Below are 15,847 nucleotides of genomic sequence, written 5' to 3'. Positions count from 1 at the left end.
GAAGACAGAATAGTCACTCGGATGGTGGCTTCTGGGGACCGGAAAGCACTGACAGCCCCTCCAGCTTACACTAGAGCCACAGAGCGAGGACAGAGGCCGACATGAATGCAGGGCGATTCTGAACCGGCACAATGGCAAATGTGATGTTATAGAATTGACCGCAGTGAGAGAAAGCAAAGAAGCATGGGTTCCCAGCGGTACCCACCCCCAAATTCAGATGTTCCCATGAAAAAGGCAAGCCGCTATAAGCCAGAGACTACGTTAGATTTGAAATTTAAGTGTGATTATTAAAAGAATCAAGAGTAACTTCGTTCTCATTCCCAAGGATGAAATAAATAAGGCAGCTGCAAATGAAAAAGCTCTCTGAACACTGTGTTCACACTTAGGAGAGATAAAAATATCCACTTGAAGGTCTCTGCTGAAAGAATGCTACAGACTGAGGCAACAAAACATGATTTGCTGTGGCTGGACTCCCTGGGCTCCCTCCATTGGTAAGCCTCTGTCTCTCTAGGATGGGGGAAGGGGACAGGCTTTCTTAAAAACAAACCAACCAAAGTTGGGGAGGAACCGGCTCAGAGCTGGCCTGGTCAGTCTGGTCTCACTGTCTGCTACACTTCTTTGCCTATTTTCCCCTATTGCCTGGTATCAGTGGAGGAGGGTTCAGCCCAAAGAGAAAGCTATCTAGATAACAGTTCATCTCCCGGGGAGAGGCCCGGAGACTGAGCCTCTCTACTCTGTGGAGTCTTTCAGGATCTCAGTTTCCTTCTTTAGGGTACTTTCTCCTTGTTAGGTTTTCAGGTTCAAGAGGAGAAGGGGGCACTGTGTGGAGCTGACCCTTAAGGGAGAGTTTTGCTAACCACTGGCAGGGGTCTGAAGAAGTTTCAGGCTCCTCCCTCTAGGCAGGCAGAGCCTGTTCCTTTCAGATCCCTGGAGAGGCAGTAAAGAGGAAGGACTGTACCTCAAGGAACCTGGTCCAAGGTCAGTCAGTAACTAGACTAAGATACACGATTATTTTCTTGCACGTCTGGCATAAACAAGTGCTTGGAAGTCCCAAGGACATTTCTGGACAAGGGCTTCTCAAAGAACATAGGGACCTAGTTAGTACACAATAGGACAGTGGCCCTGTCTTGTGTGCTGTCTTCTGTTTAGGGCCTTGCTACCCAGAGGGGCACATTAACAGGGAGGGGAAGACTCGCTCCCTGCCCATGTGCCCTGACACTCCTGTTTTTAGAAGAAGCTGTATCTCAATTTGAGAGAGAGAGAGAGAGAGAGAGAGAGAGAGAGAGAGAGAGAGAGAGAGAGAGAGAGAGAACGAACACAGGCCAAGGCAGAAGTTCCCAACATGTAGAGGGGACAAGGGGCAGCTTATTGGGGAGGCTTAGGGCAATATGCCATGACCAGGCACAGGGTCGCCTAGGATGACATCAGCTTGTATGAGAGGGGCTGGCTGCAGACATTTTGAAGAACCACGCTGAGATTATCTCCAGTCAGACGGCAGGAACCTGTTTACCCTAGACTTTCCACAGCATCTCACGCCCCCTGCTGGACAGGGCCAGGCAGGGTTTGGATCCTGCACACAGGCCCTAAGTCTCCTCTAACCTTGTTGAAGCCACTTTCAGCCCAGGTCATTCCACAAGCTGTTCACAGCACTGTTATTCGTCAGTGTCAGGCTGAGTGGATTCTCCTCAGAGTGGATCTTCATCTCCCAGAGAGCTCTCTAGAACTTCTTCTGCCTATGGCCTGTGCTACAGCCTTGTTCCAGCTGGTTCAAATATTCTCTGTACCCAAGGAATTAATAGATTCAATCAAGAGGAGTAGTTTAGGATGAAGGCCAGACAAGGAGCCCTTGACTTCCTCTGCTCACCTGTTACCTGGGGCTGCCTGTTCAGATCTACCAGTGAGTTTTCTAATAGTCAGCCCACAGGCAGTCAGAGGACCTCTGCTTCTCTCTCTCTCTCTCTCTCTCTCTCTCTCTCTCTCTCTCTCCTCTCAGCCTCACTTACTCCCCAACTTCACAGAAACGGTCAAGTATTTACTGTGCCTCTGCCTCCCCACTGAGTTAATTTTTGACTTTATGACCCTGAGCCCCCTGAGCTGTACATATGTGTTCCTGTGTGTGCACATGCACACACATGTATGTGGAGGTTAGAAGCTGATGTCTGGTGTCTTCATCATCCCTTTGTATGTGGAGTTTAAGACGGCTCTCTCCCAGATCCCGGAGTCTGCTGAGTCAGCTGGACTGGCAGCAGGAGTCCACGAGATCCTCATGTCACTGCCTCCCCAGCTAGAGCCTCTTGTCACCGCCTCCATCTCATAAGAGTTAGCGTTGAGATCCTAATGTTGCTCTAGAAGATACTTATTAAGTGAACCATCCCTCCTGCCATCTTGTGTCTGTTTTCAACATTCATTTATCACTGATGCTAAGAACCTGGAAAAGGGAGCCTTGGTTCTCAGGTAACATTGGTAGGGTTTTGTCTTTGAGGTTCTACCACGGGTGCCACTATGACTTGGAAGACATTTGAGCCCCCCTCTTGTACCAAAACACACATGAGGCATGAGCTGGGCCAGGGCTGAAACCAGTGAACTGGGCAGTTGAGCGTTTGACTCTTAGGTCCTTGGGTCCTCTGCAGAGTCCGTCAAGGGCCTCTCTGGACAGAATCCTGTTGTCTCTTAGAATCAGGAGAGGTGTCTTGTCCCTCCTGGCTACTGTGTTGTTGAGTTCAGGGGTCTGTCCATGATGGTAGAACCCTGTCAGTATCGCAAGCCCTCTGTATCTGATTCTTGGATTCTTAGAACTAATTCACAGATAAGGCCAGAGTACTCATTAATTCATAGAGTCACTAACTTGTTGACCAAAGGGCTGGGTCCCGGCGGTGATCTGAACGAGAATGGCCCCATAGGCTCATATGTTTGGGTGCTTGGTCCCCAGTTAGTGAAACTGTTTGGGAAGGATTAGGAGGTGTGACCTTGCTGGAGAAGGTGTGTGTGTGGGGGGGAGGGGGTATCTGCTTAGAGATTTCAAAAGCTCCTGCCAATCCTAGCTAGCTCTCCTTCTGCCTCCTGCTTGTAGATGAGATGTCAGTTCTCAGCTACTGACCCAGCACCACGCCTGCCCGTCTGCTTATCTGCTGATCACAGTCTCCCCCTCTGAAACTGCAATCCTTCATTCAATGCTCTCTTCTGTAAGTTGCTGCAAAGTTGTTGTGAAGAGACACCATGACCAGGGCAAGTCTTATAAAGGAAACATATAATGGGGTGGGGGTGGGGGAGGAGGCTCCTTTACAGTTTCAGAGGTTCATGGCGGGGAGCATGACAGCTCGCAGGCAGACATGATACCGGAGCTGAGAGTGCCACGTCTTGACTCAGAGGCAACAGGAAGTGGACTGACTGCCACACTGAGCGAAACTTGAGAAAAGAGACCTCAGAGCCCGCCCCCACAATGACACACTTTCTCCAATAAGGCCACACCTCCTAAAAGTGCCACTCCCTTTGGGGGCCACTTTCGTTCAAACCACCACAGTTGCCTTGGTCATGGTGTTTGTCACAGCAATAGGAAGGTAGCTACGACAGCCCCCCACGTTCCCCAAAAGAAACACAGGGACTGTCTGAGTCTGTCCCAGGTCGTTCCTACTCCACTGCTCCTGTGCCTCCAGGCTGTGAGGACAATAAAGCCTGGAGTTTGTCACACTGGCAGGGTCCTTTCTTCCAGTGATGGGGACAATAGACTCTCGGGTTGAGAGAGTGTCTTTTTATCCCTACGTTGAGATCTGAGCCTTACTGAATGACTGATTTCCACAGTCTAGGTGTGAAAACCCATCCACAAGGAAAAGAAAAGGGCAGAACGGGTCCTAGCTAGCTCGTCTCCAAGGATACTGCCGACTTCCTGAGGATCCAGCAGGGGGCAGAGGGAGCAGGCCTGCCAATCATCCTCTTCGCTATCTGAAAATTCAGACCCGCCTCCGGATTATAGCTCCTGAGCTTGGATTGGCTTTCATTTCCTCTGTCATGGTGGGCTGGGCTTTATGGTTGGGTGGCTGCCTCGTTTAGGGGCGGGGCAGAGCTGCTCTGGAAGCGTTTTCAGACACTTGATGCTGGGCACCGCTATCTGAAAGAGGAGCCTTTTCTGACCGTGGCCTGACTGCACAGTCTCCAAGGCTGGACTAGAAATCATGCCCGTGACTCTGGGCTATTGGGATATCCGTGGTGTGAGTGAAAGGTTGGGTCGCTAGGTGGGAAGAGCCCAGGGTCAGAACACAAAGGAAGATTCTCCTTGAGCCCTTTACCTGCCTCTGTCAGAACCACCCTGCGCAGTCGGTCCCCTCCCCTTGCCTCCCTCCCTCTCCCCCACCTCTCTTTGTAGTAAAAGGTGGGGAGGCTTTCCTAGAGGAGGCGAAGGCACACATTTAGAATCTCACTAACTGTGGCTTTTGTTATCGGCCGTCTCTCTCAGCTGGGTCACGCCATCCGCCTGCTCCTGGAATACACAGAGACAAGCTACGAAGAGAAGAGATATGCCATGGGGGATGGTAATGACGCTCTTCTGGCCAGGTTCTTCCCCCAGCTCTGCCCATTGGTGCCCAGCGGCTTCTGCCTAGTTCCCTGTTTCTCAGCTCCGTAGTTCTCCTCCAGACGAACCCAGAGTGTATCCCTTCTAGAGACTTCTTTGAGGGTGCAGCTTTGCTTTACAACACAGAATCTTGGTTGTGGGATGTTGGCCCTTTTCTGGCTGTAATCGGGTGAGGTTCACCCAGCACTGGCCTAGTGCTTTTGTAAGCCTTGGCGATGTAAGGCCTACAGCCCTTAAGGCCCTATTCAAGCGCACAGCTCTGGGATGGAAGGGTTACTGGGTCAGACTGCATATTCCCTGCACCAGGGGTCCTGCCCTCCTTGGAAGGGTTCTGGGGAAGGAGGCTTAGAGACAGATGATCTTTTTTTCACATCCTCTTGTCTACAGCTCCTGATTATGACCGAAGCCAGTGGCTGAATGACAAATTCAAGCTGGGCCTGGATTTTCCCAATGTAGGTGCAGGGAAGGGAGGTTTGGGGAAGGCATGGCATCCTCACCTCATCTCTTTGCCTGGATGAGGGGGTTTGGGGTCAAAGCTTCTGCTCTCCTGCTCCCATTCCTGGTGGCTGGGCAGTGTGATGGGCTGTGTCCCAGCTCTCTTCCGTTCAGTGTGCAGCGTATTCATAGAAGGCACACTGAATGTCAGACCCCATGTCTGTCCCCACCCAGGGAAGCGATGGATGGACCCCTCATCACATCTAACTCTCCCTGCTTGTTTTTCCAGCTGCCCTACTTAATTGACGGGCCCCACAAGATCACCCAGAGCAACGCCATCCTGCGCTACCTTGGCCGCAAGCACAACCTGTGTGAGTGGGGCTGGCTGCAGGGTGGGGCGTGGAGGTCATCCCCCTGGGGCTTGTCTGGGGTGGGGTGCTGAGGCTGTGTGCTGTGTGTACTGCAGGTGGAGAGACGGAGGAGGAGAGGGTTCGTGTGGACATTGTGGAGAAACAGGTCATGGACACCCGCATTCAGATGGGCACGCTCTGCTACAGCCCTGACTTTGTGAGTTCCCACGCTGTGACTGGGTGTGCAGGAGGAGTGGAGGGCTTGTGTTCACATCCACACTTTTCCTCTGGAATTTGAACCCACCCATACTGATTTCTCAGGCTTTCCTATCCTAACAACATGTTGAGCTGCCAACTCACCCCCCATTTTGTCAATGAACACTACGTATCAATTGCGAGAAGTTGCGAGGTGTTGTCATGACACCCACAGTTGGAAACTCATTTCCTACATAGTGAATTCCTGGGTTCAGTTCTCTTCAACTTTGAGCTTGTACCTCCTTGTCCAGTTCACACACCGAACTACCACTCCTGGAGTTCACAGATCAAAGTCAGAGCGAAAGAAGTCATGGGCGTTTAGGAACATACCCAACAGCTTTCCTGCAGCTGAGTCCCCAGTAGTAGGCCTCTTGCTAAAAGGCAGCTTATGGTCAGCCGGAGGACCACTGTCCCTTGCAACATCCTATCCTGTTCAACTGTATTTGCCCTACTCGATGTTTGAGGATTTGTCCTTGTGCCATCTCTTAGAACTCACTTCTTCTCTTCTCTTGAAATGGTTAAGTACTTTGCTTTTCTGCTTCTACTGGCCCTCTCGATCAAGAAGCACGAGATACCCACGAAGTCCTAGGTTAGATGTTAGTCATGACAGATTCAGGGACAGTGTGGCATTCCCATCTAACTTCTGATCACCCCTGAGAGATGAGGCCCGTTAGCAGACAGGAGTCTAACCATGCAAACAGTGAGACATCAGACGGTGTTAGCCCGGTCTTATTAAGGAGCCTGCTCCTTTGCGCAGCCCTGTGAGGCCATTCTTCCTCCCTGGGGGCCTGAATGAGGGTGTGACAGCTGTTTTCTGCTTCAGGAGAAACGGAAGCCAGAGTTCCTGAAGGGCCTCCCAGGTCAGCTGAAGCTCTACTCTGAGTTCCTGAGTCAGCGGCCATGGTTTGCAGGGGACAAGGTAAGGAGGGTAAATGGTGAGGAGGAGGAGGAGGAGCTGCCATTGTTCCCAGGCTACCAGGTCCCATCCCACTGACCCCGCTTCCTGCAGATCACCTTTGCGGATTTCCTCGTCTATGATGTCCTGGACCAGCACCGTATATTTGAGCCCACGTGCCTGGATGCCTTCCCCAACCTGAAGGACTTTGTGGCCCGCTTTGAGGTGATGTCCTGATCCTCCTTCTTCTTGGATGCCCTTTCCTTCCCCCTTTCTAGGATACTTCTCTAGTTCTGAGGGTTAAAAGAAGAATAAGAAGGATCTATTGAACCCTGGCTTTCTGCAAGGACCCTTGTTCAGTCTCTTAGGTTTGTGGAGTCAATTTGTCATTGCAATAGTAAACTGGATAGAATTAGATGTCCCACTGGACTAATAAGGGATCTGAGACTGTGGAGGACAAGCTGTTTGCTCAAGGTCCTAGTTCCAGCAGAGACTGTTCTGGGCTCCTGACTGCCTTTGGCTTCTAAAGGCAGCATTCAGTGCGTCTCTGATTTGTGCAAAAGGGAAAGTCAGGCCTTTGTACAGCATGGGTTTCCTGCTCAGGACCTGTGGCATGCAGAACATGTGAAGAATGTGTTTGTTCCTGCAACCATTGGGCAGAGACCAAGGCAGACTGATGTGCAGAACCAAAACATACTCAGTGGTCACACCTGGCCTGCAGATTTATGCAGTCGGCCTTGTTTCTGACTAGAGAAGCAGGGTGATCCCGGCCCGCTCCCGGGGATGAACTTATCTTGAGTTCTGTCGGTGGGTGTACTCTTGCCTCCCCCTCTTCTTTCATATCTTATGTTCCTCTATAAAACGAGGCCATACTTTTATTTTTATTCAGTTTCTTTGATTATCCCCTGTGTGTGGCCCAACAGAACATGCAAAAATGTCCCTCCATCGTGGGACTGGGAGCAGCTGAAAGCAGTAAGCATGGCAGAGATGCATGTGATATTAGTGGTTGCCTGGCCCTCATCTCACAGTGACTCAGAGCCATGCTGAATTTTCTGGTTTCACATGATCAAGACCAGATTCGAAAATTGGAGCCATTAGCATAGCAACAGCTCTTGGCCTGGAAGTGTTTCTCCTTCTCCACTCTCCATGAAGAGATGCGTTCATTTTTTTAGTTCTGGTCCACGTAGAGTGGTCTTGGGAGTGTGTAAGAACTGGCCTGGCAGAAGAGTTGGGTGTTTGCTTAGAAGCCCTCCTTCTGAGCACAGATAGATGGCTGTGGCTCCTTGGGGGCTGGTAGCTCCAGCTCTCTGTTGGTCTTTAAAAATGATCTGTGCATTCTTTGCTGAGGTGCCCTGTAACACACTCTCCTGAATCAGAGCTAGAGATGAGGTTAGCTGGGGCTCAGGGAGAGTGTGCCCAGGGCCCAAAAGAAGCTTCAGGCGAGAGTTGGAGCTGGCCACTCCTTGCAGACCCCTTACCCCTCTCCGTTCACATTCAGGGTTTGCTGAATCCCTGGGTGGGACCTGGACTCTCTTCTAAGCCATATGTGCAAGTTCTCAGTCCTTTTTGGTTTTCTGGATCCTTGCTTCTTTTCATTATAGACATGGCAATCCAGCCAGGAGTCACAGTGCCCTCTATGGGATGCAAGGGGGGAGTGCAGAGAGCAGAGTGGCAGGCACAGAGCATGGGAGAGTGAGGAAGTTTCTTAACCTCTGGGTACCTCATCATCCCTGCTAAATGGTGATGGTGGGGCTGATTTTGCAGGGTGGTTGGATGGATTTTCTGCATCTGGATTTTAAACTCTCTTGGGTGTTCCTAGAGTGAGTTTGCCCACCTGAGAGCCTGCTTTCTCATTCCCGCCCGTAGGGCCTGAAGAAGATCTCTGCCTATATGAAGAGCAACCGCTTCCTCCCGAGTCCTTTGTACTTAAAACAGGCCATGTGGGGTAACAAGTAGGTCCCACATTGCTGGTGCTGGCAGGGAAGATCTGTCAGTGCCCCTGGCACCCCCGGACACCAACGGGGCCGCAGCAAACTTCCAGTAACTTCTGTGTCCCGGTCCTCCATTCCTTCCTCTGTCTTTTGTTATCTCCCTCTCTACACAAATCCTGGCCTCCCATTTCGCACCGCCTCTTTTCACTCAAGCCTTGAAATTTCAGCTCCCATCCCTCTCAAAGACCCTTCCTTCTCTTACTTGCTTCTGTCGGGTTTCTTACTAGATAGACAACCATTCTATTGCTTGGGGAAGCTGGGTTGTTGCCCAAAGATCCATACTGCCTGGTGTACAGGTTCGGTCCTCAGAGTGGGATGGCCGACCTTGTTTGATCGCTAGTAAAGTATGAGCCACGCTTGCTTCGTGTCCTGTCTTATTTCCTGCAGTTCGCCGGGGGGACTGCATTGATGTGCAGCCTTGTTCTGTTGTTCATGAGAACAGGTGGGTGATGGAAACCTGGGGAGGTGGGCTTTCAGGCGGGAGGAGGTACGATCATGCACAGGGGTGGGAAATATGGCTAATCTGTTAAGGGCACTTCCTGTTCTTGTGTAAGACCTGGGTTTGGTTCCCACCACCCGCCTGGTGGCACGCGATGGCCTGTAAGCCCAGTTCCAGGGAATTTGATGCTGTCTGTTGCCTCCTTGGACTTTCAAATACACTTGGTGCACGTGAATTTAGGCAAGCGCGCACACACACACACACACACACACACACACACACACACACACATAAATAAATCTTTAAAAGAGAGAGATCACAATGTCCCCTGACAGTGTTCACCTGGGTTTCTTATAGGAGTCCCTCATCCATCATCCTGCAGTGTGCAGGACCTCTGTTGGCCACGTGCACCTCTAAGCCTGTGTCAGAGAGGTGCCAGGCTGGTGGGCAGAGGGTGAGCAGGCTCCAGGTTCAACATCTGGCCTCGCCTGGAAGTCATCTCTCTCTCTCTCTCTCTCTCCAAGATGTTTTGCTATAAATATTCCCTATTGTTGGTGATTGTGTTGTGGGATCTTCAACAAATCCAATCATCGCTCATCGAGGGCGGATCCTGGCCTTGTTGAAATGTATGATGGTGTCTGGCACATTGTTAATGTTCAGGAAATTGTGAAGGTTTGCTTTTAGAGATGTTTGTATCAGTGTTTGGAGGAAGAGCTCTGGAAATGCCAATGGTTCTGGAGAAGGCATAGAATGAAGTACAGAAGAATTTTTCCATGTGGAGGTGCTGTGGTCTGACCCAGAGACCCAGGTGAAGCACTTAAGAGGCTTCAATTAAGCCGGGTGGTAGCAGCACACGCTTTTAATCCCAGCACTCGGGAGGCAGAGGCAGGTGGATCTCTGTGAATTTGAGGCCAGCCTGGTCTACAAGAGCTAGGTCTAGGACAGGCTCCAAAGCTACAGAGAAGAAACCCTGTCTTGAAAAAAATAAACAAACGGGATAAAAAGAGGCATCAGTTTCCTTGAGCGACTGGAGACGGGGCAGGTCTGCTTTCCCAGGCCCTGGAGCAGCCTGGGTCACTAGAGGTGCCGTCAGGTCACCCACAAAGGCACTGGGTTCACTGAAGAAGCATCCAATGAGCAGGATCCTCGAGGGCAGCCGGCTCCTGGATCCTGGCCTTTGTCAAGCACTTCCTATCTATAACTGGCAGCAGGTTGGAGGACAGCCTCCTGGGCACCGTCCCTATGCCCAGCTCCAGCTGCTGCCTACCACAGCAGTTGAGAAATAAGCACTCATAGACAGGATGTGAGGATCACTGTGGAAAAAAAGTGATTAAATAAAGGTAGAGCCTAAGATCGGAGAAGAGATTATTTCCTGTACTCACTGAAGAGATCAGCACCCTTCTCAGCCAACCTTCACTAACTGAAGCCCAGACACAGCAGCAGCAGGGAAAGAGAAGTTAATGGGCATATATAAAAGTGAAGAAGACAGAAATATTAAACCAGACTAATATTGTTATCATCCTATAGCAGAAGCTAGAAAACACTTTCCATGAATAGCCCTGGCCTCGTGTGCACTCGCGCATGTGCTCGTGTGCCTGGACGTGCAGGTCAGCGGATGACATCAGGTATCCTCCTCAGGCTCTCTTAAGAGGCTCGCTCTGAACCTGGCACTCACTGGTTCGGGTAAGCCGTGTACGGAGTAAGTCCGGAGAGTCCCCATCTCCCCAGCTTGGGGAGTCTAAGTTCTTATCACAGCAGCACTTGGCTTGACAACTCAGGTCCTTGTACTTGCACGACATACAAGTACTTTGTAGACGGAGTCACCTCCCAATCCTTTCCTGGGTCATTTTTAATATCTCTGCTGGGTATCAAACTCCACGTAATGAATCGATCTGGCTGTGTTCTGATGAACATACCTGTAGACACAGGTTACTGCAGCAAAAAGAAGACCAAAACACTCAAACCTGGGCAAAAGACTCGAACAAACATTTTTCTACAGGAGATTGTACAATTGACAGTAAACACATAAAAGTTGCTCAAAATCACTAACCACTGAACAAACAAAACTACATTGAAGATATGCCTCACACACATCAAATTAGCCACTGTCAAGCAGTCATTGTCAAGATGGCAGACTTGGTGATTATGTGGGGTAATTGGAAGGGTTTTGCCTTGCTCCTAAGAATAGAAAATCTTACAGCTACTGTGGAAATTAAACTGTTAGTAATTATTTCCTTTAAAAAAATTATAATATGAGTCACTAATTCTTTTTCTAGATGCATATGAAAAGTAATTTGAAGTTCATGAATACACACATATGCATATATGTTATGTGTGTATGTATATATGTATGCATGACCCCATGTGCTTAGGCAGAATATTGTGATTGTCAGAGCATTTGGTAGCGACTATCTTCACTTCTGGGTGGATAGGAGGCAGAGAGTGTGACAGGAAGGTGCCTGGGACGACCTCTGCAAGGACCTGCCCCCAGTTTATCTTCTCTTATGGGGAGAATCCAGGGGATTGAGCAACTCTGCTCAAGGAGTCTTTCAGGGTCTCAGCCTCCTTTCACCCATGGTCCCTCCATTCCCTAGGGTGCTTTCTCTTTGTTGGGGTTTAGGGTTTGAGAGGTAAAAGCAGCTCACGAGGGAAGTGTTGAGCCAAACTGCTCTCAGGCCAGACCTTATCAACACCCACAGGAAGGGAGGAAGCACAGCGTGGTGGGGTCTGAAGTGTGGAGTTCTGGGCTTTGAAGGTCTCTTGTGACGACAAACTGGGAGCGGGGAGTGGTGTTATAGGAGAAAATGGGTACAAGGCCAGCTGATACCCCCTAGCCAACTAAGAGAGATTGCGTGTTTTTGTATTTCTTGTTGACCAGGGACATTTCTGGATAAGGGTTTCTGGAAGAACAAAGGGCCTAGTCAATTTGTGAGAGGGCGCTGGTCACTTGTAATCCTTCTCTGTTCAGGGCTATGCTATCTAGAAGGGCCCTTTGCGAGGGAGAGACACGCTCCCTGCCTGGGTGCTGGGTCTGGCACTCCTGTCCTTAGATGAAGTGATATCTAAAGTACAGGAAGGAGAGAGCAAAAACAAGTTCAAACCAAGGCAAGAGATTCCCCCACTACAAGTGAGGCAGAGATCAGACACATCCCGCGGTTGAGGTAGGGTGCTATGGCCAGTCACAAGATCACCTAAAATGGTGCCATCTTGTTCTATATCGTACAAAGCACAGTGTGTGTGAATAGGACCAGCTGTGAATTGTGGGGGACAAGCTAGGCATAGGTTCACAGACAGACAGTCTTCATGCTCCATCTACAGAATATCCTACTGACTTATAGTCCCAAGTGGAGAAGTACTAAGACCCAAGAGATATAGTTGGTGCTAGATTTGAGTAGACATGTAGGAGTCCAGTTGGAAGAATTTGTGTGTGTATATCTATGCGTGTATGTGTGTGTGTGTGCATTTTGTAAGCATGCACAGGGACTTGGGAGGACATCAGGGCTCCTCTAGCTCTTCCCACCTTTTCTGTTTGAGGCATTATCTCTATCTGAACCGAGTAATTCAGCTCATGGTTTTCAGATGGGCTTTTAGTCAACCAACTCCATTTATGCTCCTATCCCACTCCTTAATGTCGACATGGACCTATGTCTAGCTTGTTACATGGATGCTGAGATCAGAACTCAGGTCCTTATGATTGCGTAGCCATCACTGGTAATCACTGAACCATCTCTCCATCTCCCTGGTTGGAAGATTTTAATCTTGAAATCAAATGGAACAGTCTCCTTCATTCCCAAGTTTTTCTCCCTTCATCCTCTGGGTGGCTTGTTTCATATCTGTGAGATGGGGTTATGTATGTATTTTCACTGATACTCAATTATCTTCTTTGTATGAAGCAGAGCGAGCCATGCAGAGATGACCCGCCATCCAGTGACTAAGTTCAGCAGAGAGCAAGTGGCATACAAGTCACCTGGCTACCAGGGGTCACAGTAGCCTTCACCACTTCACAATGGGTCCTTGAGTCCATTTGATATGTACTCGGGTACTGGAGGCATCAGCACAACAGGTTTGTGGTCCGAAGTTGTCCCTCCATCAAATGTTCTGCTTTCTCAGATTCTATTTGGCTCTGGTTCTGATACAGGAATAGCCTTGGTGATTGTGCAAATGTTGGCACGACTATGGGAAGGATGGACTGGAGAGCCGAGGGCTGCTGCAAGGCCTGCGGCTCCTGCCTCCTTGACAACATTCAGCTCTAGGGCTCTGAACACTGTAGGGATTGTCTGAGCTGGCTCTCCTGGTAAGATGGAACAAAACACATCCAGTGCTCAGTGTCCCTTTGCATGGTCCTCTGTAGCAGGGCTGGATATGAGGCAGCTTGGGGCACAGTGAGATTGGCTGAGGTTCCACATAGAACAGGTTGGACCTCTACTTTCAGGATTGATTAGAACTGGCTCAACACTCCAGGCTGCCGCTCCTCCTTGTGCACTTCATCCAGGGTTTGCCAGGTCAGTTGTTGAGGTCTGGGCTCTTTGGTCTGCTGTACTGGCCTGTTCTGGACTTCCTTGTCCTGATACAGGTATGCAACAGGAGAATGTTCCCTGTGGAAAAGGAGCATGTCTGTGGAGACAGGGGGTGGTGGGGTGTCCTGCAGGAGTAGAGGAGGTCACTGGGCAGAGAGGACACAGAATGGGAGCCCTAGAGCTAGGCTGACTCAGTCCCTGTCCCAGGGACCAGCTGTGTGAGCAGGAGAAAGCCACCTAACACCTCTGGACCTCAGCTTTTGCTGATAGCTAGTCATGGTCCAATAGAGCCTGCAGGATTATTAAGTGAGTTTTCTGACTCTCTATGTATGAGCAACCCCCGCTCCCTGGCCAGGTCTCCCCTTCTTTACAGGAAACTGAAGAGGCTGCATTAGCGCCCACAGGGAAAGGCTGCTCCTGGAGTGGAGCCCCGGGAAGCCCCGTGGGGACACAGGCTGGAGCTCCCGCTATCTCCTCACTCACAGGGCTTGGAGCAGACCCCTGCCTGCACGAAGACCAGTTGCTTCTTCCAGACCTATGCTCACAAAGATGGCCACTAAATATGGACGCTTGGGGCAACAGTTAGGGCCGTGACAGGACACGAGGTGTGGGTGAGACCCTCATTCTCCCTGTGAAGCTGGGGCCTCAGCAGCAGCAGCCACTCCCCTCCAGCCCGGCACTGCCTTCTCTTTCTCTTTTTCTTTCCTCTTCCTGACCTCAAGGTATCGCCTACCCTTCTTTTTGTCCCTGATCCCTGTCCCGTTCTTGCCCTTTAAAGCCTAGGCTCCTTCTTTTCCTTCAACAAAGTAGCCTCCTGAAGTGACTGTCCCTGAGGCTGGCCTGACAGTCCTTTCTGGCACTAGCTGTGCTGTGCTGAGGAGCCTGGTATGCCCACCTCATCCTCGCTAGTGGTTACCTGTGGTGTTCCCCAGTGAGGCCCTGTATGGCCTTGAATGGTTCCCATAAAGTCCGAGTCACACTTGCTTTGGATGTCACACGAGCTTTTGCCATTGCCTCGAAGGACTGCCTGGTGACCCTAATAGTGCCTGGTTCACAAGGATTCTAGAGGACTAAGAAGGGTACCCCCTGAGCAGGTGACCTTCTCAAGGTCTCTAGACATGAAGGGCACCTTCTGTGCCTGGAATCTTTTTCACGCTGCTGTGTTATTGAGATTTGCAAGTTAGTAAAAATCAGGCCTAAAAAAATATATCAGTACAACGATTTTGCAAATTAGGAAAGGTTTCCTCTTCTTCAACTACATTTTAACACAAAGAAATAAAACCAACACAAACATAAAACACGTTTTTTTTTTTTTTTTTTTAAATCAAGATTGGAGTGAGTTGATGGTATGTTCTAAGAGAGATAGGCATGGTGCTGCATGCTCTTAATCTCAGCACTTGAGAGTTGAGGCAGGAGAAGTGAAGTTAATTCATGGCCACCCTGGGCTACCTAGATTTCCAAGACCAGCCTCTGAAGCCATCACAAACGAAGAAGAAGAAAAAGAAGAGAAAGAAGAAGAAGAAGAAGAAGAAGAAGAAGAAGAAGAAGAAGAAGAAGAAGAAGAAGAAGAAACATAAGACAAAGAGCACTTGTTCCTCAGGAATTTGGGGAATCAAGCCTTGCAGAGAGAAACATGTTCCATCAATTGTCGTAAATTATAGGTCCACATGAATGGCCTGGCTGGGGAGTCAGCACACCAGAGATGATTATAAACCACAGCTCCTTCTGGGTCTTACTCACCCCCAGGATGGTGCTGGAGAGAAACAAAATGGGATCTTGGTTATAAGCTTTTGTACTCACGCTGGGAGGGGTTCGTGGTGGGGGTGGCTAGGGAGGACAAGTTTGGGGGAGAGCACCTGAACAAGGGAGCAGCTAGGGTTCATAGGAGACAAGTGTGTGCTTTTTCTTTTATGAATTCTCTCAAAGGCTAGTATTATATCAAAATAAAAAAACTGAAAAAATAGATAAATTTACCACATGTTCCAGTACACACACACACACACACACCACATGCACAAACACACCAAGTTGAAGCAAATTTAATTAGAAAGATTTATCTTGCATGCATGACTATATTTACATTATCATGTTTTACAGTTTTTCCCTTTTCATGTATTCACAACACAAGAGATAATTTTGTCCTCAGAGCACATTTGTCAAGGTTCCAGGCCTCCTAAACTGTCACCACTAGGCAGTGAGGCTGACAGCTAGACAGGAGGCTACAGAACAGCAGCCCCAGAACGGAGGAGAGCAGAGACACTAAGGAGGAGCCGGCGAGTCCAGCCCCGCCTTTTGCTTTAGGGGGCCAGCCAACCCACTGCGTAATATCTGAGCTCAAGCTCCATTGGCTCTCACTTGGGGTGGGCTTGGACCGCCCCCTTGGACTCCGGTATTGGTC

General features: G+C 49.7%; 1 protein-coding gene across 2 annotated transcripts; it reads left to right on the top strand.

The window, feature by feature from the left end:
- Positions 1–3,815: 3,815 nt before the first annotated feature.
- LOC126491867 (glutathione S-transferase Mu 6) lies at positions 3,816–8,853 on the top strand. Of its 2 annotated transcripts, none has more exons than XM_050127798.1 (8): positions 3,816–4,008; positions 4,451–4,526; positions 4,955–5,019; positions 5,292–5,373; positions 5,469–5,569; positions 6,431–6,526; positions 6,617–6,727; positions 8,369–8,853. In XM_050127798.1, exons 1-8 carry the CDS (start codon positions 4,006–4,008, stop codon positions 8,456–8,458), a joined length of 624 nt encoding a protein of 207 aa, XP_049983755.1. In that variant the 5' UTR covers positions 3,816–4,005; the 3' UTR covers positions 8,459–8,853. The 2 variants fall into 2 exon arrangements, with proteins under 2 accessions (XP_049983755.1, XP_049983754.1); XM_050127797.1 differs by lacking the exon at positions 3,816–4,008 and adding an exon at positions 4,042–4,205.
- The last annotated feature ends 6,994 nt before the right edge of the window (positions 8,854–15,847 follow it).

This window comes from Alexandromys fortis, unplaced genomic scaffold (genome assembly GCF_014885135.2).
Source record: "Alexandromys fortis isolate MF-2015 unplaced genomic scaffold, M_Fortis_MF-2015_v1.1 scaffold_292, whole genome shotgun sequence".
Classification (NCBI taxonomy): domain Eukaryota; kingdom Metazoa; phylum Chordata; class Mammalia; order Rodentia; family Cricetidae; genus Alexandromys; species Alexandromys fortis.
This window is presented reverse-complemented; position numbering and strand designations above follow the sequence as displayed.

Coding starts and splice junctions, on each gene's coding strand:
- LOC126491867 (XM_050127797.1), top strand. CDS start 4,170: ATGCCCGTGACTCTGGGCTATTGGGATATCCGTGGT. Junction 5,020..5,291: donor TGGGCCTGGATTTTCCCAAT/GTAGGTGCAGGG, acceptor TTGTTTTTCCAG/CTGCCCTACTTAATTGACGG. Junction 6,527..6,616: donor CATGGTTTGCAGGGGACAAG/GTAAGGAGGGTA, acceptor CGCTTCCTGCAG/ATCACCTTTGCGGATTTCCT.